Source organism: Podarcis erhardii (assembly GCF_964252035.2).
Source record: "Podarcis erhardii genome assembly, chromosome: 10".
In the NCBI taxonomy this organism is placed as follows: Eukaryota; Metazoa; Chordata; class Lepidosauria; order Squamata; family Lacertidae; genus Podarcis; species Podarcis erhardii.
In genome coordinates, this window is record NC_138500.1 from 31,343,258 (window position 1) to 31,369,444 (window position 26,187).

At 41.5% G+C, this 26,187-nt stretch overlaps 1 protein-coding gene across 4 annotated transcripts in view; it reads left to right on the forward strand.

Annotated features, from left to right (window-relative positions):
• CACNA1I (calcium voltage-gated channel subunit alpha1 I) overlaps positions 1 to 26,187 on the forward strand; it is a 292,566-nt gene that overhangs the window by 244,586 nt on the left and 21,793 nt on the right. For all 4 annotated transcript variants that reach the window (XM_081877575.1, XM_081877574.1, XM_081877577.1 and 1 more), the window contains exons 23-29: positions 919 to 1,044; positions 3,493 to 3,582; positions 8,384 to 8,576; positions 9,575 to 9,726; positions 21,284 to 21,393; positions 22,287 to 22,420; positions 23,570 to 23,640. In XM_081877575.1, coding sequence (XP_081733701.1) covers positions 919 to 1,044; positions 3,493 to 3,582; positions 8,384 to 8,576; positions 9,575 to 9,726; positions 21,284 to 21,393; positions 22,287 to 22,420; positions 23,570 to 23,640 — 876 coding nt within the window. The remainder of the gene's footprint in view (positions 1 to 918; positions 1,045 to 3,492; positions 3,583 to 8,383; positions 8,577 to 9,574; positions 9,727 to 21,283; positions 21,394 to 22,286; positions 22,421 to 23,569; positions 23,641 to 26,187) is intronic.

Consider the following 26,187-nt stretch of genomic DNA (forward strand, 5'->3'; position numbering starts at 1 on the left):
AGAGGAGGGGTCATATTCACTGTTTCACACTCCCTCTTTGGTCCAGTTCTAATGTGATAGCTGGAAGGGATGCATTTCAAAATAATAAGAGTGCAAGGCTGGTGTTCAGGGCTACAGTAAGATTCAGCTGGACCTCAGGACCCAGTGCTGAAATGGCATGTTGGCTGCTGGTCCAAACTGAAATGCTTGAGAGCGCAGATATCTACCTACTGTTTTATTACAAAAAAGTGGTTTCTGTTAATTCCTGACTTTCCCCCACATTCCAAGCACTGGATCCACCCACGACTATTTGAAGAAGAAAGTAGTGACGTTCTGTTTTATTTTAGGCTCCTACTGCAGAGGTCTGCTGGAGTGGGTAGTGCTTCTATCATTTGGAAGAATGTGCTATATTTAATCTGTATGTAGGGATGGCAGTTTCATAATGTACGGGAAGTGCTAGAAAGCAGATGAGCTTCCTGTAACGTGTGAAGTCACCCTGAGATTTTCCAAATGCACAATCCAATCCCTGCCATATGGGAAAGGGAACTGGGGCAACAGATTTTTTTTAAGTCACCACCGAGTAAATTTATGTTGAAATGTCTGAGAAGTAGGGAATATTTTCTGAGTATTTAATTCATGGGAGCAGTATGCTCGCATTCAGCAAACCCAGTAACAAATTGGAACAGAATAACTCTAGGCTGGCCTGGGGAATAGAATTGGGGGCATTTTGCTTCTGCTGGTCCCCATTCAGCTACTTTCTCATTATTTACTTCCAAATGGGTGTCAGGAGGTTAATGACTCTCAGTTCACAATGGGTCTTAAACCAGGTGGCAGTCAGTGACCGAGATGTGCAAGTTGCCTTGTCTCGTAACTAAACTCAGGAGCATCACCCTCCATTCCTAACAGCAAAGTCTCTGACAAAGCGGTTTCTTCTTGCAGCTGTTCAAGGGGAAATTCTACCACTGTCTGGGCGTGGACACCCGAAACATCACCAATAGGTCTGACTGCATGGCTGCCAATTACAAGTGGGTCCATCACAAATACAACTTCGACAATCTGGGCCAGGTAAATGTGGAACCCTCCAAGTTTCCTTAGACTCATTTTAGTCTCCCTGGTGTCTTCAGCCCAAAAGGAGGAACTGTGACATCAGACATCGATCCTCACATTGAAGGATGGGAGGTTGTAGTACTGCTGTTGAGAGCCTTCATCTTCAGAAGCGTATCCAGTTTTTCATTACCACATTATAAGATAGATATACCTTAAGAATCAGAATCCCAAATGGCACAGTCCATCCAACATTAAGCACTTCTAAGTCTCCTTGGTTTCAGCAATAAAATCAGCACATAGAAACTAAACTAAACCAACCACATTTTAATAAAAACGGCAATTAAAGCTTCAGTTAAGCATGCACTTACATGTCTATTGAGAAGTAAATACCATTGTTTAATGGGGTTGGCTCCCAGGTAAGTGGGTTAAAGAACTGTAGCCTTTACTCCATTGCGAATTTCAGTGGGATGCAAAGTGCTTAACTTTGGTTCTGATAATGCCTCTAGGTCTGGTTTGGTTTGGTTGGTTAGTTTAAAATACTGATATACCTCATCTCATTGGAACAATATCAAGTTGGCGTACTGTACAATAAATGATTAATGCAAAGCAGCAATTCAGAAGCTGCTTTAAAAAATTCAATAAAAGCAGCATATCTCATTTACAGTATCCAGGAATCTTTCAAGTGGTCTCAGAGGTCAGAGAAAGCTGAAGACCTCTGAGACCTAAAAGAAAAAAGAATCAGAAATAGCATGATGAGGTTCTAGAACACATAGGAACATAGAAAGCTGCCTTCTATCGAGTCACACCTGTATGAATTGTGTAGTTAAGTAACTGGCACATGGCCCCTTTAAGAGAAACAGGCATAGCCCAGGAGGCCAGCTGCTGCAGAGCTGACTCAGAGAAGTGGCCTGACTAAAGAAGTTTGTTACCACTTTATGTAGGCTCCCAGACCTTTTCAGAAATAAAGTTCATTAACTTGGCTTATAGTGAGTTTCTAGATAAACAGCTGAAGCCAACACAAGGTGTCAGAAGTTTGATGGTAACACAAGACCATCAGTCCATCTAGCTCAGCATTGTCTGCACTGACTACAAGTTGCTCTCCAGGCTTCCCTTCCAGCCCTACCACCTGGACACGACAGGAGTTGAACCTTTAGATGCAAAGCAGACACCCTACTGTTGAGCTGTGGCCCTTCCCACCATATGACCTGTGCACATGATTTATGTGGAAAGGATAAACAGCTATGCATTATGAGGGATTAAACTGTAATAATTAATTGAAAATATTTTCAAATATATTTTCAAAAGTCAGAATTTTAACTCTAATTCCAACGCTGTTGATGGTGCTAATCAGGATTTACTGGGCATGTAGGACAGGAAAGCAGGATCCTACAGACCCTGCACGGAAGAGCCAATGACTGCATGGAGGGTGGAGATGAGGCCTGCCACCACAGTCCTGCCTTGCAGCAGCACATGTTCTGCATGCTCTGTTTAGTTGCATGAACAGGGATATCATTTTCATGCGGTTTACATTGTATGCTATCTTAAGAGACCTGGTGGCAAGTTTTAAATGCAAAGAAATCAATCGGGGGGTGGTGTTTACGAGGGACAAAGAAAGAAGGACTACAAATAGTGTGTTTAGATTCCAGTAAAGCATGTTCAGACCGGACATTAGAAAAGATCTCTTTGCAAAAAGAACTGTTGGGGAAATGAAAATGGTTGCCTAGGGAAACTGTCGAGTCTCAGCCTCTGGAGGCTCTTAAGGGAGCAAGCAGAGCGAGTGTTTATGGAGGATGCTTTACATTTCTGATTAAAATATTCTAGCTTCTTTCCCTGTTTGCATCCAGTTGAAATTCACTGTCTAATCTGTATGTTTTCTTAATGGATGCTCCATACTTCTCCCATAATATTCTCCCAGTGTTGGTGGAGGGAGGCCTCCTGAAGTGTCTTGGAATCTTTTTTGAAGGGTCAACTTTTGCATGGAGTGCAAATTTTCCATGCTGGAGTGAGACGTGGCAGAGAAGAGTTCAGAGCCAGTTATAAAGGGATAAGTGGGTTCTTAAAAAATAATATTCAGATGCATGTCACAGTCCTTCCTGATACTTTTCATGTTTCCCTTTTTTGCAACCCCTTGGATTTGATAGATTTGTGACATTTTAGCAAGGAATGGAGTGTATTGTGATGAGTTGTTTTCTAAACCAACAGTGTGACTGAGCTGATCTGGTGTTTCTCTAGGGACGAATTTCTCAGAGGACAGCTGTCTGGCAGCACTTCCTTCTCTCTCTTCCCCCTTTTCACAGGCAAATTCTTTTCCCTCTCCCATCAACTTTTCCTGGAGAACTTGGGCAGGGTGGTGGAGGAAGAAGGAAGGAAAGAACCTCTCTGTTTTTTTGCTATTCATTTGTGTGCATCAAATAGTCAACCAACCCCTGAACCAGTCAAAAGCTGACTCACTTTCATGCGTTGCAGGCTTTGATGTCACTCTTTGTACTGGCTTCCAAAGATGGCTGGGTCAACATTATGTACAATGGACTGGATGCTGTGGCTGTTGATCAGCAGGTATGGAACTTGCTTTACAAAATGATCATTCATGTTGCTTTCAGCTGGGTTGTTAAATAGGCTGGATGATCCATCTTTGATGACTCCTAATTGGTTTGCTATGTACCGCCCCAAGTACTAGGAAGTTATAGGGGGAGTGGTTAAGTTTTTTCTGGATAACATAATGCAGCAGGTCATTTTTCATGATGTCTCTATGACAAAAGACATTGAGCATAGACAGATCACTCTTTTTCTGGTCAATGTCTGTTTTGCATGTGTTCATTCATAAAGCCAATCCTCCCTGTTTCTGCATTAAAAAAAAAAGACCTTGCAATTTAAAATATGTATGTTTGAACATATTTTCCTAATGGTATTTTCTCACAAAGTGCATTTTTCTAAATTTATGTCATCATGAAAACTTGCATTTCTAGATGCATTTTAGTACTCTCTTTTGAGTGTGGGAGCTGCATTTCAAAATTAGAAGTGCAAACTCCAAAAGATTACCCGTTTCTGACCTGCATTTTAGTATTAGAGATCAGGTCAGTTTGTAGCAGAATTTGCGAATAACAGATTTCTCAGTTGACTCTTCTAATATGTCCTCTTGCTGTGTGCATTGAACTTCCTTAATACATGTACAATGCCAAATCTCTCTCTCTCTTTCCAGTTCTCTATTCTCTCCTCAAAACTTGCATTTCCCCCTATGGCCTTTAGTCTATACTCTTCATCCTCATTCCCAAGTGTAAATAGGCTTTAAATGCACATCAAGACATTTGCCCACAGTCCTCTCTCCTTCTCTTCTCTATCACTCCCTCTCACTGCTGTTTCTCTCCTGTTTTTGGCTCTCTCCAAACAAACTCTTCATTGGGTATTTATTCTGACTTTTTAATGCAACAGTTATACAACGAGGATTCATCCTGAGTTGCTTGTGAGATGTTTGCGCATCTTTCTTTCTTTTTTCTTTTTTTTATAAATATTTTTTATTAAGTTTTAGAGATGACAACAAACAAGAAAAAGAAAAACAAATACACAAAAATACAAAGTTATAAAATACATACGAAAGAAAAATAGTTTCAAAAAAGAAAAGAAAAAACACATTTTAAAAAAAAGAAGAAAAAACACAAAAATCCCTCTTTTTTACTTCTCATCTTTGATTCACTTATTTTCTTGACTTCCTCACATCTCCCTTTTTTGTATCCCTGTTAAAAATTAATTCAGCAAATTCATATCCAATTAATTTGTCTAGTTATCCATCCAATCTTATTTTTAACCTCGTTGCTAGAACCCCTTCAATTCATTTCAATGCCATTAGCATTCAAAATTTTTACAATATTTCTGTAAGTAAATTTTAAATTTCTTCCAATCTTCTTCCACCAACTCTTCTCCCTGGTCTCGGATTCTGCCAGTCATTTCCGCCATCTCCATATATTCCATTACTTGCATCTGCCATTCTTCCAGAGTGGGTAGATCTTGCGTCTTCCAATGGTTCGCGATGAGTATTCTTGCTGCTGCTGTTGCATACATAAAAAAGATTCTATCCTTCTTTAACACCAATTGGCCGACTATGCCCAGGAGAAAGGCCTCTGGTTTCTTAGGAAAGGTGTACTTAAGTACCTTTTTTAGTTCATTATATATCATCTCCCAGAAAGCCTTAATCCTTGGGCAGGTCCACCAAAGGTGAAAGAATGTACCTTCTGTTTCTTTACATTTCCAACATTTGTTATGGGGCAAATGATATATTTTTGCAAGCTTGACTGGGGTCATGTACCACCTATACATCATTTTCATAATATTCTCTCTTAAGGCATTACGTGCCGTAAATTTAATCCCGGTGGTCCACAACTTCTCCCAGTCAGCAAACATAATGTTATATCCTATATCTTGTGCCCATTTTATCATAGCAGATTTTACCGTTTCTTCCTCAGTGTTCCACTTCAACAGCAAATTGTACATTCTTGATAATATCTTAGCATTGGGTTCTAACAATTCTGTCTCTAACTTTGATTTTTCCACCTGGAAACCCACTTTTTTATCCTGGTTATAGGCCTCTCTTATTTGAAAAAAATGTAACCAGTCTCGCACCTTATCTTTAAGCTTCTCATAACTCTGCAATTTCAATTTGTCACGTTCCTGTTCCAGAATTTCCCAATATTTTGGCCATTTAGCCTCCATATTAAGTTTTTTCAAAGCTTTCGCTTCCATAGGTGAAAGCCACCTTGGGGTTTTACTTTCCAGAAAGTCTTTATATCTCGACCATACATTAAACAGTGCTTTCCTGACAATATGGTTTTTAAAAGCCTTGTGTACTTTAACCTTGCCATACCACAAATATGCATGCCACCCGAATACATTATCATAACCTTCAAGATCTAAGATGTCTGTGTTCTCAAGATGTCTGTGTTTGCGCATCTTTCTGTTAAGCATTCATTTGCATTTTTAAAAGCAGATTTGTTGCTCTAGGGCAACAGAGTGCTTTAATCCACTATGATTGCACAAACCAACAGTTCAAGTATATGCTCGAATCCCTAGCACAAATTTGCCACAGTCTGGAGAGCGCCCTTAGAGTATAAGTTCCTTATTTAACTGTACTATTGTTGTATAAACACCTTGCATTGAAAGCACGTTGCTTCCCTCAGAGATTTGTCAGATTGATTGGTACTATTTTCATGCTGGGCCATTCCATTTTTACTGCAGTTTGTCCTCATCTAATTTGTAGTGGGTGTAGCTTTTGTTTTCTGTGTGTGCAGACATGGCATATTTCTCAGGAAACTAGCATGGAGAAAATTGTTTTAATGCTCCCACGTTTATTCTTTTTGCATAAACTTCTGCCAATCACTGTCGTCTTCTTCTTTATCTCTTAATGGCTTTGCAGTAGGATCATGTGTCCTTGGGGGCATGATGGCAGACTCTTCAGATTGATGATCACTTGCGGCAATTCCCACCCTAGGCAGGGCTTTTCACGGCTAGCAGCTAAAATCTGCTGCTGTTCCTGTTCACTTTAATAATGCAAGATCACTTCCCTAATGCAGATGGCAGTTGCACAGGACCTAAACAGTGACGATGATACATTACACCCACACTGTGAACGCAACTTGTTTTCTCAGTATAGCAGAATGGTTTTCAGCTGGTCTTGTTTGGAGAGAACCATTTCTAGCACAACCTCACAACAGTTCTAGGGCAGCCAAAATATGCGTACAAAACGGTTTTTGCCTACATGGGAATAAGGACAGATGAATCTGTCAATTTTTGTTCTCTCAGTTTTGCATTTTTCCAAATTTCAGTTCTCCACACCTGTGCAGCCATTCGTGAGCTTTATTTTAAGGATCCATATAAAAATTCACCAGCATTTTATTGTGGATTTCTCCTATTGGACACTGTCTGTGACATAAATTACTTACCAATGACACCGTCTTCTCCTTATTAATTCTTGTGAGAGTTCTTCACTCTCCTGTTACATATGCAGAATGACTCCCACCACAAACAAGGTTTCTCCCCCTTTCCCAGTGCATAGAATTAAATTCCATGCTGGATTTGTTCTAAAATGAGTAAAACACTTTTAGAAATCATAATCGGGGCTTTGTTTTTAAAATAATCTGAAAAATCCTTAGACTGTGAACCTCAACCCACTTACCTGAAACTTAGCCCCATTGAATTTAATGGGACTTACTTATTCAGAGTAGACATGCATAGGATTTGACCATTCAATTTCTCTAGCTTAGCTTCATTACCCATCTGGATATTCTCTTTGGCATCTCAGGCAGCAAATATACACACAGGGCTGCAAAATTACTTCACTGAAAAATGCTGTTGTGCCTGTACTAATTTCTAATATTTAATGACTTGATAATAGTGATCGAACATTAATAATTTGTGTATACATTGCTAAATGAGTTCTTCAGAGAATTATTGTAATTATCCATGTCTTCTTCTCTGATACTGTAATTATTATTCTTGTATTCCAGCTACCAATATTATTAATCTAAATACTAATGCCACCCCCACACAGAAAGACACGCATGTCAAATCCTTTTGGGACACTGTTTCAATAAGCTCTTAACACTGCACTCCTGGTTTGTTTCCCTCAAAAAAAGTTTAGAGTGCAGGAAAAAGTGATACTGCTTTGGAATTTGATCAAGATCATCGTGTGCAATAGTCTGATAAATCTGAGAGCTTTAAAAAAAATAATTTAAAGCACTTTGTAATTGAGTGGGAGAGGTTAAAAATTAGTTGGACTGATTGTTTTGCTTTTCCTCTGTACTTCATATAAATTATGAATATTCCATGCAACAAACCTGCAAGATATGCCACTATTATTATCCCTTTATTGTAGATCACAAGGGTAGGACTGAGGATGAAATACAGTGACTTGACCTGAACACTCAGTGAAGCAGGAACTTCCCAGCTCAATATTCATTCTCCTCAACATGACACTGCTCTAGTTTTTTTATTGCTGCCCTATTAATTAAAACCATCCTCATGATGGACAGAATGGATGAATGTCACTGTGATGGCAGTACTTTTGTTCACACATATATATGCACCATGCCTTTCCCAGGAAAGAAAAGAACAGGCAGTCAAGGCCTGTAAATTCTCCTCAATAAATCACAAATATCACACTCCAGTGCTTGAGGGGAGGGAGGATGTGTCCTGCGCCACATTTCCATGAAGTTTGGGTCTCCCATTGGTCATAAAAATCATAAATTCTTGCCATCTTCCTTGCTTTCCAGAAATCTCCGATTTCCTTCAACAAAATCATTTCTTGGTCTTTCCTCTCATAACGTGCTAACTACAGCCTCTCTCTGTCTGTATGTCTTTTTAATTCCAGCCAGTGACCAACAACAACCCTTGGATGCTCCTTTACTTCATTTCTTTCTTGCTCATCGTCAGCTTCTTCGTCCTCAACATGTTTGTAGGGGTGGTGGTGGAGAACTTCCACAAATGTCGGCAACACCAAGAGGCAGAAGAGGCCCGGCGGCGGGAAGAGAAGCGCCTGAGGCGCCTGGAGAAGAAGCGTAGGAGTAAGGAACAACCTAAGTGTTTTGTTGGTTCGTAGGCTGAAGTTTTCTGAGAAAAAACTTATCATTTTTTATTAAAAACAACAACAACAACGAATACAACATCGCTAACCCAGGTGACTGCATTTTACCACCACAGTCAGAGGCAATAATGCTTCTGAATACCAGTTGCTGGAAACCATGGGAAAAGGGAGAGAGAGCTGTTGCTCTTGGGCTTCTCACAGGCCACTGTGAGAACAGGGTGCCAGTCTAGGGAGGCCATTGGCCTGACCCCGCAGGTGCTTATGTTCTGAATGTGTATGTGGGTGGCAAAACTGTGAGAGCTGTTTGCCGCTTGGTCAAATGTCATTGAGCACCTGCCCAAAAAAACCCTGTTAACATCACCTGTTCTTTGGGTAGATGGGGCCCATGGCTATCTCTATCTCTTTCAGTCATCATATTCTAAGACAGCCTTGGAACCAAGAGAATCCCGTTTCAATGTGCCTCTTATTTGTGCATGTAGTTTTGTGTGTACATGATTTAATGAGAAAAACACACATACCCCAAATGCACCTGGATGTGAATTAGTCCAGCCTTTCCTCTCCCCTCGTCTGCTCCTTAAACCCCTTTGAATGTACCTCTGTCCCAGAACCATGGAAGTCCCTGTAACTTCTCCTTACTTCAGATTTTTCTTTTCTGGAGATGCTTGCTTCCTGTGCTCATTTGAAAACTCAATTTCTTGGAGCATGAAATGCTGGTTTAGTATCATTTCTACAAACACAGGACTAACAGATTCTTTCTGTCCCTCCCCTCTCCCCTCTCCTCCCCTCTTCCCTTTCACTTACTCACTCTCATTTCTGTTTTCTTCCCCGTCTTCTGGTTCCCTTTTATTACATTCTTTTTTTCCTTTCCTTTCACCTTGCTCCCCTTCCTCCATTTCCATTCTTTCCTTTCCTTGCCTCTTCTCTGTTCTTCCTCTTCCCTCCCTCCCTGGATTGCTCCCCTTGCCACTCCCATGGCAGAAGCACAGCGCTTGCCGTATTATGCCACCTACTGCTCTGTCCGCCTCCTCATCCATTCGGTCTGCACCAGCCACTACTTGGACATCTTCATCACTTTCATAATTTGCCTCAACGTTGTCACTATGTCCCTGGAGCACTACAACCAGCCAATGGTGAGTGAGTTCAAGGGACTAAATCCCACCTTTATGCCTTCCTCCTCCTTCCTTGTTCTCCCCCTTTTCACAAAGAGCTGCTTTTTACATAAAGTAGAAAATAGATGTCTAGCAATTAGGAGTAAAACGTGGCAGGCATTAGAAGATGAGTTGGGAACAGGCTACAGAGAGAACTACAGTGGTACCTTGGGTTACAGATGCTTCAGGTTACAGACTCTGCTAACCCAGAAATAGTACCTCGAGTTAAGAACTTTGCTTCAGGATGAGAACAGAAATTTGCGCAGCGGCAGCAGGAGGCCCCGTTAGCTAAAGTGGTACCTCAGGTTAAGAACAGTTTCAGGTTAAGAACGGACCTCTGGAACGAATTAAGTTCTTAAACAGAGGTACCATTGCACTCACAAAGCAAAGAACAGCAGGTCCCCTTTATTACAAAACTTGCTTTATTAGGGCATGTGTCTGGTCACTATATAGTTTCACTAGAGCCACGTGCTATATGATTGTCCACCTTGCCAGTTGAAAAGTTCCGTGATAAATATCACTGTGCAAAATTGTTCATAAATTGAGCCAGAACTAACAGGATAAGTACAGCAAATAGGTACAAACTAATGGTGAGGAGCTCATGTCTGATGTTATAGGTTTGTGGGGGGCAGAATCCCCTAAATTCCTGCATGCTAGATACTCCCCATAATTTCTGGAGTCAGTAAAAGTTAGAATTAATCAATGTTTGATTAAACACCAAACATGGAAAACCCCTGAATTTAATTATGCTAACGAGCCAAGCCAGCTTTGCAGAGCTAGCTGGATGGGCCATTAGCAGAGGTCAAAGGTCAGTAATGGCCCATCCAGGAAACACATCAGAGGGCAAGACTGCCAGGCAAGGGGGAGTGGGACCCCTTCTTTTCTGGGTGCTAGTGGGCACCACAGTCTCGTTGTGTCTCAAAAGGGAACACAGACCCTGTTAAGCACATCTGCAACCCCAGGACTTTTGCACTACTCATGGAGATTGGGGTGGCATGGAACCCTTATTTTTCCCTCTTTCAAAGTGCAGTTTGCCGGATGAGATGTATATTTCTTAATCCAACCTGTTTGCTACTCCTTGTTTCCCATTTCGCTTCATGTCCAAAGGAGTTTGTCATCTGGTGGGGTGGGGGATGGCATGATCCTGGAGAGAGAATCCTTCCTGTCTATTTCTCCTAAACCAGAATGATGCTGTTACCAAAACACACACAGTACTAGTGTGGCTTAGTTGAAGAAATGAATTCTTGGCTCTCAGAATCAAATATATATGAGATGAGATTAAAAGGTCTTTTCCCTCTGGGTAAGTACATCTTGCTCAGTTCTGTATTCACCCATGCCAGGAAACCTCTGCCTCCAGAGCCTGTTGTCTTCAAGAGGCAGGGTCTTTAATTTCTAAGATCTGAAGTGGCCAGAACAGCAGTCATTAACTCACCTTCTCTTTCTGTTAGACTTCAAGAACAATTTTTGTCAGGATTCCTATGGTTTATAACTTGTATCTCCTCCTGCATCCCAGTTTCTTTTGGGTTTTGCTTCTAAGCTCATCATCCTATCTCCTCCCTCCCTCCTTGTTACACCCGTCAAATCTTCAAGTGGGAGACATCTCTCTTCGCCTCCTTGTATGGCACTTTCCCAACCTGTTAATTATTCTGGCATAATGGGATGCCAATAAAATGCTTTAAGGTGGCTCAAGCATATGGAACTCCAGATATGCCAGACATAATTATCCGAACCCTTTCTAGTGAGTTGCAGGAGCTTCATACAATTTTGAAAAAGTCTGCTAACTTCTTCAGAAAACTTAGTTTCCCGCTTCCTCAAAAAAGATGAAGAGCTGTTGCCCATAGATTGTTCTCTTTGGAGACCCCTCATTTATTTACTGATCAGTTAATTTGTGAAAGCTGTCCCACTGTACTGATGCCAGAAGTGGCATGTAATGATGTTTGGATTCCTTTCATACCACCCACCTTCCAACGATACAATCATTCAGATGAACAGAGATTGTTCAGAGCAGAAGCATAGCTTGATAGCCCTGTGGCACAGAATGCAACATGACTCATTTCCATGGAATGCAGTATGACTCATAAGCCTGCATCTAATACCAAGTCCTGTCCTGGTTTAAACTCTACTACAACATATTTGTGATTACATTAATACTTCAGAAACAAGGGTGCAGTCTTACCACAGCATCCCTTAGAGCAAGCCCTTAGAGCTACAGCCACTGCCCTGGCCAACCTGTTTCTTCTCTCAAGTGCCTCTGAGCCCCCTTCTCCAGTGTTGTTTTCAGTACTACTGTTTTCCCCCTGAAATAATCATCATCATCACCATCATTAATACTTCTAACCCAGCTTTCACCCTGCAGGATCACAGAGCAGTAGACAACAATGAAATAAACACATCACAAATACATCAAACCAATAAGCAAAAGCATTAAACCAAGTACATGTACAGTGGTACCTCGGGTTACATACGCTTCAGGTTACAGACTCCACTAACCCAGAAATAGTACCTTGGGTTAAGAACTTTGCTTCAGGATGAGAACAGAAATCATGCTCTGGTGGCGCAGTGGTAGCTGGAGGCCCCATTAGCTAAAGTGGTGCTTCAGGTTAAGAACAGTTTCAGGTTAAGAACAGACCTCCAGAACGAATTAAATACTTAACCTGAGGTACCATGGTATAGCAAATCAACTCTCTTAACAGTTCATCCACACCATACATTTAAAGCACATGGCTTCCATCAGAAAATCCAGGGAAGGACTTCCGGAGGTGGCGCGAATGGCAATGACGGTCCTCCTCGCGCTGTGAGGAGGAAGCTCCGCAGAAACGGGTCGTCCGCTACGGCGAAGCAGAGACCCGCACCGAAAAACCACAGGTAGCAAGAGCCTGTGGCCGTGGGACTCGGCGGGCGCCAGAAGCGTTCCCTGAAACTGAGAAGGGACCCCGTAAGGAGCCTCTGATCGTGGAGGGGGTCGCGGCGCTGTGAGTCAATCGCTATTCCTGCGGAGTGAAGCCGCACAGCCGCTGTCGGTGAGCGCTGACCTTTTTTCCTGCAAATATTGGATTCTGAAAAAGCAACAAGCTGTGAGTAAGAAAGGACTGTAAAAATTTGAGTTTAAATTGTGACAAATTCGGCTAAAAGCGGGAGATGTAAACAGGAAGTCCGTCTTCCGCTGCTGCTTAAACTTCAAAGCAAAAGTTCTTAACGTTTGGAGCCTTTGAAGAGACGTTAAAAACAACTGATCCGTGCATTCACTGAAGCTGCCTTTGTGTAAAGTGAGGATTTAACCTATCCTTTTGATTTATCATTTATTTGGACTGTGCTAAACTTTCTTCTTTTGGAATTACAATTTTTATTGAGAAGCCCAGGTATTTGGACTGCCTGAACAATAGAACTGTCAGACTGCAGACTTTGACATTTTGTAACTGAAGTTTGTTACAACCTGAGTGTTTATGGACTTGCCACACTGAAACATCACTTCTGGCACTTGTTAGAGACAATGTAACGCTTTCTAAACCAACTCTGCTAAATACAAGTTAACTGAGGGTTCCTGGAAACTAAATTGGATTTTATTGACTTTTACTGCCTTGGCTTCTTCCCTCAAGACACTTTGAGCTCCCTCTAGAGGATATTGGATTTACAGTGGTGACTTTATTTTACTTTCTCTTTCCTTTCCTCCTATTTGACTGTTTACTCTCTGGGCTGCCTATTCCCATGGGAACAACTTAGTTTGACCTTGATTACTAGATAAAATTGGAATGAGTGGTGCAAGAAAAAAGGAGGCCAGAGTAAGAACTAGACAAACAACATTAGCCTTAGCCTCACAGGCACGTAGATCTTCTGTTCCTACTCTGCCGTCGGCAGGGGGAGAAGAAACTGAGCAATTACAGCTGGAAGATATGGCTACAGGAGCATCTGGTTCAATTCTAGAGAAAATCTTTGAAAAATTGGAATCTTTGGACAAGAAAGTGGATGAACAAACGGCCAGGATTGACCAAAATGCAGCCTGTTTAAATAAAATAACTGAACAAGGGGCTCTGAACGTACAATCAATTGGACAGCTGTCTGAGGCCACGGCAGAAAACCGTAAATTGGCTGAGGCAACCAGTCAAAAAGTTGAAAATCTAGAACAAGAGGTGAAACCACTGCACAAACAAGTTGGTGAGCAGCAGATGTACTTGTCGATGATAGAACTACGGAACCGGGAAAATAACTTAAGATTGAGGTCAATACCAGAACTTGAACAAGAAAACTTAATTGAGTTCCTGACTAAAGAATTCTCTAAATTCTGGCTTTTGGAGGAGGAAAAGGACTTTAAAATTGTATCGGCTTTTAGACTTGGAAAGTTTGCAAGGAAAGACAAGCCCAGAGACTGTTTGATAACTTTGAGATCGAAGGAGGAAAGAGACAAAATACTAGGCCTACACTACAGAAAGTCAATGGACATCTCGGACAGAAGAGCTGAAATTTATAAAGATATTCCGAAACAACTTCTGTGTGATGGCCTGGGATTCCGATTCAGAGGATGAACCAGAGGAATCCCAGCCTGCACAGGAGTCCCCGCCTCCAGGGCCGGCTGAACTGGGGCAAGGCCTAGATGCTGAAGAGCCTGCACCTGTGGCAGAGCACCAGGAGCTGGCCCCAGGTGAAACCCTTCTGACCCCAGAGGGGCTTGAGGACTCAGTGGCTACAGGTGAGCCTCCTCCAGGGCCCAGTAACCCTTCGGCCTCTCCTGATCTGCAGAGGCTTAGGGCAGAGAGGCGAAGGGAACTGGTTGCTCCCAGGAGGAGTGCTCGCCTTAAGGCCAGAGGAGGCGGGGCTCCTGGGGGCCGGGACCGCCCCTGGCCTTAGAAGAGGATAAAAGCCCAGTCAGCCCGGTCCCAGGTTGCGGGAGCAACGTCGTTGTTGGCTTTGGACCTTCCTGTGTTCCTGATCCCTGCTCGGCCTCCTGTTCCTGACCATCCGGTGCTCCTGTTCCCTGCTCGGCCTCCTGTTCCTGACCATCCGGTGTTCCTGTACCCTGCTCGGCCTCCTGTTCCAGCGTTCCTGTTCCCCGCCCGGCTCTCCACCTCGGACCTCGCCCCTCTTCGTGTGGACTCAGACTACGCTCACGGTACCTTTCCCCCGGGTCCAGCACATTCTGGACCTTAGATCCACCTACCTTGAACTGGTCAGATTGCTGAGGAGCAACTCAATTATTTTTAGGTGGGAATTCCCTCAGGGACTATCCTTCACTTTCAGAGGGAAGAAGGTTAAAATTAAAACAGCTGAAGATAGAGATAAATTTTTGATTGCCTACGGAGAGGACCTTCAGAAAGGGATTGAAATACCCCCGGGGCCTGGACCACTAGTTGCATTCCCACCTTCAGAACCTGAAGATCCAGAGAAAAAGATACTACCACCAGAGCAATAACAGATTTATTCAGGATGTCTCTGCAACTTTTGAGCTGGAATATTAATGGATGTAACTCCCCGGAAAAAAGGAGGAAGATATTTCACATATTGAAAAAAGAACAATTGGACATTATTTGTTTGCAAGAAACACACGTGACTAGGCTCCATTAAAAAGTGTTAATAAATAAAAGATTAGGCCAAGAATTTATTTCTTCAGATCGAGTGAAGAAAAGAGGAGTGGTGATCTATGCAAAGGAGAGCCTGTCACCAAAATTTATATTCAAAGATGAGCAAGGAAGAATTTTGGCAATTGAGATACAACATCAAGGAGAGAAGTTTTTAATATTAGGAATTTATGCACCAAATGAGGGGAAATCGGAATTCTACAAGAAGTTGCATGAGAGTATGCTGGATTATCTGGACTATGACAACATCATTATGATGGGAGATATGAATGGGGTGGTATCAACCAACATGGATAAGTCACAAAGTCAAAATGTAACAAAAGATGGCAGACTACCTAAGACTTTTTTCGAACTGACTGACAATATGGACTTGATTGATATTTGGAGGACAAAGAACCCCTTGGGAAGAGAGGGAACATTCTTTTCTGAAGCCCAACTGACATGGACAAGAATTGACCAAATATGGATATCTAGAGGTCTGGCACCTAAGATCAGAAAGGTGGAAATCTGCCCAAAGACCTGCTCCGACCATAATGCAGTAAAGATGGACATGAGACTACTACCAACCGGCTCCTTTAGATGGAAGATGAATGACAATTTGTTTCGAGATCAGGAGATTACTAAGGAGGCCCAAAGAGCTTTGAAAGACTATTTTGAGATAAATTTGAACACTACGGTGGAAAAAAGAATTATCTGGGACGCAAGCAAGGCCGTGATGAGGGGGTTCTTGATACAACAGAATGCTGTAAAGAAAAGGACCCAAAATGAGAAAAAAGACATGATTTTGGAGAAGATTAAAGAATGTGAGAAGAAACTAAGATCAAAACCGAAGTCACAGCCGATTCTGAGAAAAATTAAACTCTATCAAGCACAATATTCCAAATTGATAAACCAGGAAATAGAGTGGAAAGTTAAATTAATGAAACAAAGAACATTCGAATCGGCGAACAAATGTGGAAAACTGCTAGCATGGCAGTTGAAGAAGAGACAAAAACTAAATACAGTTACAAATTTAGAGATTGAAGGAAGAAACATTCAGAACCCTGTGGAGATTAGAAAGTGCTTCCAGAGATATTTCAAACAATTGTATACTCAAGGGCCGCAAAATGAGGTTGAGATAGAGCAATTTTTGATAAAGAACGGACTACCAAAACTATCACAAGAGAATAGATCAATCCTGAATTGTAAAATAACACAACAAGAGATTGAACAAGCCATTCAGAATATGCAACTGGGCAAATCTCCAGGGCCAGATGGGCTCACTGCCAAGTACTATAAGACATTGAAAGATTATTTGATACAGCCATTGATGGAAGTTGGCAATGAAATTTTGGAGGGGAAGAAGGCGCCGGAATCGTGGAAAGAAGCTTTCATCACATTGATACCTAAATTGGAAACGGAAAAGGCACAACTCAAGAACTACCGTCCCATTTCCCTTTTAAATGTGGATTACAAAATATTTGCAGACATTTTAGCAAATAGATTTTAAAAAGTTTTAAATGAGGTAATCCATAAGGACCAGGCAGGCTTTCTCCCAGGTAGACATTTGTTTGCTAACACAAGGAACATTATTGATATTTTGGAACTTCTGCAAACAAATATCAATACAAAAGCTGTGTTAATTTTTATAGACGCAGAGAAGGCCTTTGATAATATTTCCTGGAAATTTATGAAGAAAAATTTGGAAGGGATGGGAGTGGGAAAGGGATTTGAAAATGGGATAGAAGCAATTTATTCAGAACAAAAGGCCAAACTGATAGTTAACAATGTGGTGACAGAAGAGTTTAAAATTGAAAAAGGAACACGACAAGGTTGCCCTATCTCTCCCCTGTTATTCATTTCGGTCCTGGAGGTGCTCTTGAACATGTTTAGAGGAGACCAGTTGGTTGAAGGAATCCAGGTCGGAGCAAAACAGTACAAACTTAAAGCTTTTGCAGATGACCTGGTTTTGACTTTACAGGAGCCAGAATCTAGTACGAAAAGGGTATTACAATTGATTCAAGAGTTTGGTCGGGTGGCGGTATTTAAATTAAACAAGCAAAAAACTGAGGTACTGGAAAAAAACTTAACAGTTACAGAGTCAGAAAGGTTTCAGAAAGAGACAGAGTTAAACGTGGTTAAAAAAGTAAAATACCTAGGGGTGAACATAACAGCAAAAAAAAAAAAATTGAGTTTATTTAAGGATAATTATGAGAAATGTTGGACAGAAATTAAGAGAGATTTAGAAAGTTGGTCAAGATTGAAACTTTCCTTGTTAGGCCGGATTGCTGCTATAAAGATGAATGTATTGCCAAAAATGCTGTTTTTGTTTCAAACTTTGCAGATTGTGGACAAAACGGAGTGCTTTGGGAAGTGGCAGAGAGATATTTCCAAATTTGTCTGGCAGGGCAAAAAGCCCAGAATCAAATTTAAGATATTAACTGATGCGAAAGAAAGAGGGGGCTTTGCCCTGCCAGACTTAAGGTTGTATTATGAATCAGCAGCTTTCTGCTGGCTAAAAGATTGGCTGCTTCTCGAAAACACTGATGTATTGGATTTGGAAGGTTTTAACAACGCTTTTGGTTGGCATGCATATTTATGGTACGACAAGGTTAAGATTAATAAGACTTTCAAGAACCATATTGTCAGAAAAGCAGTGTTTAATGTCTGGACAAAATATAAAGACTTATTGGAAAATAAAACTCCAAGGTGGCTTTCACCACTGGAAGCTAAGGCCCGGAAAAGACTCAATATGGAGGCCGAATGGCCGAAGTATTGGGAAATATTAGAAAAAGATGGAGATAATTGGAAACTGCAGAGTTTGGAGAAAATGAAAGATAAAGTGCGAGATTGGTTACATTACGCTCAGATTAAAGAAGTTTTTAAACTTGATAAAAAGTTAGGATTCCAGGTGGAAAAATCGAAGTTGGAAACGGAATTGTTAGAGCCTAAGACTAAAGTACTTTCAAGAATGTATAACTTGCTGTTAAAATAGAACACACAAGACAAAACGGTCAAATCGGCTATGATAAAGTGGGCACAGGACATTGGGTATAATATCATGTTTGAGGATTGGGAAAGGTTGTGGACCATTGGGTTGAATTTCACTGCATGTAATGCTTTGAAAGAAAACGTTATGAAAATGATATATAGATGGTACATGACCCCAGTTAAACTTGCAAAAATATACCATTTGTCTGATAACAAATGTTGGAAATCAAAAATATACCATTTGTCTGATAACAAATGTTGGAAATGTAAAGAAAATGAAGGAACGTTCTTTCACCTCTGGTGGACTTGCCCTAGAGTGAAGGCTTTCTGGGAAATGATATATAATGAGCTGAAAAAGGTATTTAAGTATACCTTTCCTAAGAAACCAGAGGCCTTTCTTCTGGGTATTGTCGGCCAGAGGGTGTTAAAGAAGGACCGAACATTTTTTATGTATGCAACAACGGCAGCAAGGATACTCGTCGCCAAGCACTGGAAAACCCAAGATTTACCCACACTGGAAGAATGGCAGATGCAACTGATAGACTATATGGAACTGGCTGAGATGACCAGCAGAATTCGAGACCTGGGAGAGGAGACGGTAGAAGAAGACTGGAAGAAATTCAAGACCTACTTACAGAAACATTGTAAATTGTACGAATGTTAAGAAGGATGCTAGATTATAAATAACATGGCACCATTAAGCTAGATGAAGTGAAATATGAAGATAAGTTAAATTTAAGAAAAGACAAACTTTGGATAAATATTAGGCTAAATTTAAATCTTTAAGGTTTGAATAAATGATATCTAAAACTAGAGATACAACTGGAAAATTAGAAAATAAGATTGGAAACAAGGTGATAAATTGCTGGTTAAAATTCTATATTAAGGAACGCAGGAGCGGGAGATGTGAGGGAGTCCAAAGAAGTTAAGAAAATATGTTAAGATATGTGTTATATTGTTTTTCTGTATTGTAATTATAAAAAAAAAAACTGTCAATAAATATTTGTTTATCTCCTTTGAAAAAAAGAAAAAGAAAATCCAGGGAACTGTAGTTTGTTAAGTGTGCTAGGAATTGTAGCACGGTGAGGTGTAAATTAGTGTCCCCAGGATTCTTTGGGGGAATCTGTTGGAAAAATGCCTGGGAAGGCCACCACCTTCCCAAGACACCGGGGCATCTCTCCAGTGGTCACCCTCTGACTGTAAATCTTCCTCAGTCCAGAGAGACCGGTGATAAGCGACCCCTCCCTCCTGAGAGGAGCACGCTCGTCTTCTGGCATCTCATAATAGAAGAAAGAGCCAATTAGTAGCTCTAAAACTACTTTATTTACAGTCTATATACAAAGAATCCATCAGCATGTCTGTGCTCTCTCAGCATCAGTACAGAACAGCCTAACACAGAGAAGTGAAACTAACTTCCAACAGTACTGAGACTTCCTGTCTCACGCTCTCAGACACTCACTTGATATAAACAACATAGTGCTACTTGCTGGACAGCTTGGTGGATAAAAATCCTAACAGAATCCAGGTGCATTAAGTGAGCTTTAGCACTCTTCTCCTGAATGCCTGCCCAAAGAGAGATGTTGGCAAGAAGTCATCCATTAAGAGGACCACAGCATTTCCACAGGGAGGGAACTTTATAACCAAGAAGGCCACCACAGACCCTTTCCTAGGTCACCACATCAGGAGCCATGGTAGTTGCTAGGGCTTCCTCTTCAGATCTGGGGAGATATTGTGCAGACTATTTGTTTTGCACCCCCTTCAAAAGACATGTCCTCAAAGATTCCCCTCTCACACAAAAGCAATAGCACATAGCAGCAATGTAGGTAAGAGGCATTTACATGGCTGTGCAAAATTTGGCATTTGTTGTTTGGGGTTTTTTAAGCCATGGAAAGCTGCTACAGAAACAATAAAAGACAAGCCAGTCATCATGGAAGAATGAATCGTGTATGAACTGTAAACAAGGTTGAAGCATGCAAATCTTCTCAGCAAGGAACAAAACAGAAAGGAACTAAATGTTAAGATACTTGAGGTATACCGCTGCAGACATAGCCTTTTGATAGCTCAGTATTCAAGAATCCTAGAAATATGTAGATATATTTGTAAAAAGTAGCAGAGGTGGGTTTTCTCCTACAAGGAACACTGCTTTCTCCTGCCTTCACTAGACCTCACATACGTTCAGCTCCCAAATTAAATTTTGGCTGTGTCTTCCTTGTCACCCCATGAACCAGGTGGGATGTCCACTTAGGCTGCACACACACAATACACTTAAAACACATGACTCCTTCCCCCCCCCCCCCGAATCCTGGAAACTGTAGTTTACCCCTCACAGAGCTACAATTCTCAGCATCCTTAACAAACTCCAGTTCTCAGGAATCTTTGGGGTAGGGAACATGTTTTAAATGGATGTTATGTTATTGGATTCTTACTATTTGTTTATTTGTTGCATTTATATACCGTCTTTCTGCCAAGGCACCCAAGACGGTTTACTACTTTGAAATACTAAAGCAATCAAATTATATAGATGTAAAATCAGCACTGCAGTGGAGGAGACAGTCAGACTCAGCAAGCCCTGATGTTATAATTATTTTGTTTCCCCAGCCAGATGTTGTCTTTCCCTGCTCCATCACTCTCTTTTTCTTTCTCAGAGGGCAGATGGTGTCCGTTGAGCCCTTTTTATGGGGTAGTTTTCTACCCCAAATGTGATTTCCAGTGTATCTTGGGGTAGTCATTTGTTCAGCGTTTTGTTTAAAGTCGGAGAGGTTACTTTTGAAAAATTGTTCTGAGGAAAGGGGACTAGTCAATTAGTGCTTGTACGCATTAGTATTTGCTACAAACTGGTGGGCTTGCTGCAAACAGCTTTCCTGAACTCAGTCTAGGAGAGGAGATTGTTCATGTGCTCAAAACCAGTAAGTGTGCTTCCATACCTTCCTTCTTTTGATTCTCACAGACCAGTCGGAGAACTTGATGACATTAATGTTCCCTTTTCTTTCAATTCCTAGTCTCTGGAGACTGCCCTCAAGTACTGCAACTACATGTTCACCACTGTGTTTGTCCTGGAAGCAGTTTTGAAGCTTGTAGCCTTTGGGCTGAGACGCTTCTTCAAAGACAGGTGAGCCGGAAAGAACGTGAGTCATACCCTGTGGCACACAGAAGATCAGAGGTGACACATTCTGTGTTTGGAATGCCATTCACTACCTGACCTACTGTATTTGAATTAGCATGAATTTGGGGAGAGAGGACTCTGACCACAGACATTTTTACAAAGTAATGCTTAGGACACCCTTCCTCACTTGGTACCCTCCGGGAGTTTTAGTTTCTGCCTCCCATCATCCATGACCATTGGTCATGTTGGTTGGGGCTGATGGGAGCAGTAGTCTAAAACAACTGGAGGGTGCCAGGTTGGAGGAGGTTGGCTTAGAAGGAAGCCTCTTTCTTTGGAAGGAAATACAGGTGACATGGATATCAAGGCATTCCTTCACTCAGTGAAACTCTCCAGTCATTTCCCACCAGCTTGGCCACCACTTTGCCTTTATAAAGTGTTTGTCTTCTATTTATCTCTTAGCTCCTTCCCTAATCACCATTCCTCAGGGACACACTTACCATGTCCCAAATTCAGTCCAGTTAAAGAATCTAAGATATTGGGGTGGGGAATGCTGCTGCCAATCAAAGTGAACAATATTGAATCAGTATAAAGCATTTTGATGTATCATATTTAAAAAATGTGCCTCCCCACCTGCCAACTAATAATCAAATACCATGCAAATATAAATTCTCATCCAAGCAAACAGATCAGCCAAAATAAAGGATGTCCATTTGCTTAATTGGCATGCTCATTTATTTAATTAGCAAACACAGATTGCCATGTTTTGTTCCATTTTTTTTTAAAAGGAAACTTTGATAAGTACAGCATTACAAATAACTTGTTGATAAGCTGTGCCTAGTTTGAAAGTGTGTCATTTATGAAAATTGTCAAAGGAATAAATTGATTCCCATCTCTTAAAGGTGGAACCAACTGGACCTGGCCATTGTTCTGCTCTCAGTCATGGGCATCACACTTGAGGAGATTGAAATAAATGCTGCCCTTCCCATCAACCCAACCATCATCCGTATCATGAGAGTGCTGCGTATTGCCCGAGGTGAGCTACAGAGGGAGCTACAGAGCACAGACTGACCAATAGGCATGTTTCGAGAAGGACGAGGAAGGGCTGTGGCTCAGTGGTAGAGCATACGCTTTGAATGCCGAAGGCCCCAATTTCTATGCTTGGCACCCCCCAACAAGGTTGAGAAGGACTCCTTGCCTAAAACCCTGGAGAGCCATGTCCAGTCAGTAGACAGTATTGAGCTAGATGTACCAATGGTCTTCCTATATTCCTATGTTCCTAATGTATTAGTAGGAGACTAGACTGAGGAAGACAAAGCAACTTGGAGTCTTTGTGCTAAATCACATGTTAGGCCTCACATGCCCTTGATGCTTGTGAAATTTGTCATCTTCTGTGTGTGTGCAAGAGCCACACAGATGCAGTCATTCTGGCATCTTTCTCCTACCATGCTTAACCAATGTGACTCTTCAGCATGCGTAGCAGGGCTCTTCTTAACACCATGCAGGTTTCCAGTGCTCTGAATTTTCCACAGAACTATGAACTTGAGCAGGGCTGCTTTCTGACTGACAACTGAGTAACACTCAACTAACTGGGACTTTGCCAGACATATTGCCAGACATTCACATGTACCTGTGCAAGTGATGCTGCCAGAGTTCAGAACTGGAGGTGTTTAGAGCATGAACTTCCCCAGTTAGCCATGTATGGGCTAATTACGAGTTGAGCCAAACATCTCCAGAACCCAGGCCCCTATAGTAATTAGTGTGGGGACCTATTTCCTTTGACATTTACCTGGTGACACCCAAATCAATGAGAAGTACGGCTGTGCTGCTGCAACCTTTGTTAGGCTGCACAGGACCACTGAGAATGCCAAGGGCACTGGTGTTGCAATTTTGGTCCTTGGTAAGAATCCTCTGAATTCTGGTACCCAAGAGAGTATGCTCATCTGTATAGTGGCGAGGGCACCATAATTACTGGGAACTATCATTTCAGAAACAGAAGGGGTTAAATGGAGAGGAGGCGAGTGGCTGAGAAAAAGAGATTGGGTGGTGGGGAGAAAAAGATGAGATGTTGGCAGGAGTGTTCTCTAATCAGACACATTAGGGAGAAAAACCAGCAACAGGACCATTGCTTGGTTTGCTGATATTGTGTGAAAAGCCACCCACTTTGCTTTTTCCCCCATGGCAGTTTTGAAGCTCCTGAAGATGGCGACTGGAATGCGAGCATTACTGGACACAGTTGTGCAAGCACTGCCACAGGTAAATGAAGCCATATCTTTTTACAGAGGATTTTGCACTAGGTTTTTTTCATTTAAGAGTCAAAATGTTTAATTATGAGATGGGCTGAGGCTGCCATTCCTGAGGGGAAAAGAAAGTAGGCCTTAGCTGCCAACAGCCCAACCCTAGGCTTATTTATTCAGAAGTAAATTTTGTTGCATTCAAGAGGACTTGCTCCCAAGTATGGGAGTGTAGAATTGTACAGCCCAAGGCTGAACTCCCAAACATACTTACTGAGGAGTAAGCTCCACTAGGCACAGTGGGACTTCCTTCTGAGTAAGCCTTCCTGTGACTGCATTGTACATGTTACAAATTCTGAAATTTTGAAAGCACAGTTATTTTATCTTCTGCCTTTTGGATAAGCGGCTGGTATCGCCGCTCCCACATTCTTTTCTACAAATAAGATATCCGATACTTATTTTAAAAAGGAAGGTTAGAAGCCCAAGACTGATGAAGTGATATTTTCTACTGGCTAACTTATATATGAATTTGTAAGTTTACTAACCAAGAACAATAAGACTTAAGATTCAAGTTCACTAATTAAAAACAAATATCTGAAACAGTAAGTTTGTAAACTTTCTTAGAGCTCTTTATCAGCAAATGGGGTCTGATATCATATTCTCCATTTTGTATCTTATGTACACTTCCACCTGTCAGCTTTGTCTGGCAAATCATAGTGCTTTTGTGGGAGACTGAGATGCCTGCAACTCTCACACCCATTGGTCAGCTGTGATCATTACCATTAGTCCAGGCACTCTCACTGAATCACTACATGAGGCAGGAAGGAGACAGCAACAATTGTGTAAAAATAATGATGGTAACTCCAAATACCCATGGCAGCAGAGAACCCTTGGATCAGCAACGATCTGCTTCAACACTGTGCAGATTGTAAGTTTCAATCACACTGATTCAGTAGGCTTGCCACTTGCCAAAACACTACAATTGCTCAGCTACGCTTCTGTCCATTAGCTCCACTGACTTTCATTTCACACTTCAGGAAAAGAAACACTATTCAGGTAATTAGCTCTTTATCCCCTTAGATACTTTTATCCCTTTTAGCCTCATTGAACACAGTGCTTTTACACAGTGTTAAATGATATTACTCCTATTTTCCTTTTCCTTTCTTCTTTCTTTCTTTCTTTTGTTTCTTTTTTTTTTTGTTTGTTTGTTTGTTTATCTCACTATGCTCTTGGCTAGATGTACTCTGTATTAACAATGCATGCTTTTGGTGCTCAAAGTAAATAATGCAAAAATGCAGAATTGTATTTAATTTGGCATCATTCATTCTGATTTCACTATTCTCAGAACTGGAAATATTTTGGCAGTGACTGGTGTGTCAAAAGACACTGCCTATGGCCATTTTTGTTTTCAGGACCTTTGGCAATATCTGCCACCACATTGTCAGACATTGCTCTCCAACCATAAGGGCTGAAAACCAGATTTTGAAAAATGATATTACTGGGGCCAAAATAGACCCTTCATGTTACATCACCTGGACGTCCCATTTGTAATAGGGAAGGCCATGTCCAATATTCAGAGATGCAAACAAGACCGAGAGAACTGGCAAGGCAAGGAGGTCTTAGCCCTTTTCCTACCTCAGAAAGATGCTTCAGGCTGCTTCCTTCTCATCTCCTCCGTGGAAGTTTAAGTGTGGCATAACACACTCTCAAACTGACGGCAAGGGACACTTCAGTCCTTTACTTCCATTTCCTTTAGCTTATGTATGGAGTGGGAAGGTCTAGGTCTGGTCTGTGCTCCCTGTATGGGAGGCCAGTTTGGAACCTCATGTACCCTGCCTTGAGTTTCATGATGCAAAAAGGCAAGACATAACATGGAATAAATAAATAGTCATCAAGGGTGGATGGGATCTGTGACTGTTTTGAAGGCCAGCTAGGAAGCTGCTGGGGAGCTAGAATGGTTCCCCAGATTGCCAACTATGCATCTCACATAGCTAGACTATAGACCTTGCTCCTATAGGAGGCAGTATCTGCTACCAACTTAAATGCATGAGAGAGAGAAGGTTGTTGATGGCTACTTGCCATGATGGCTATGCTCTGCCTCCATAGTTAGAGGCAGTAATGAATACCTGTTGCAAGAAACCACAGGAAGGCCAAGTGCTGTTGTGCTCAGGTCCTGCTTAGGGGTTTTCCACAGGCATCTGGTTGGCCACTGCAAGAACAGGATGTTGAACTAGACGGGCCATTGGCCTGATCCAGCAGGCTCATCTTACATTCTCATGTTCTTAATCTACAAAAAGCACAAAACCTCCTCTCCTCTTTGAACTCAAGTGCCAGAGGATGTTAAGAATGTTTAAACACTATGAGCAGTGGTTCCATTTTTTTAATATATAAATAATTCCTTTCTTATTTCTCTTTTAATTTTTTTCATGTAACTGTAAAGTGGGAGCATCAAATAAAAATAATGTGCTTGGGGTTGTTGTTGTTTTTTTAAAAGAAAGACTAAAAATGGGCCTGACTAACTCTGGCTCTCACTCTTCCTTCTCCATTTTCCATTCTCCTGTCGAATGCC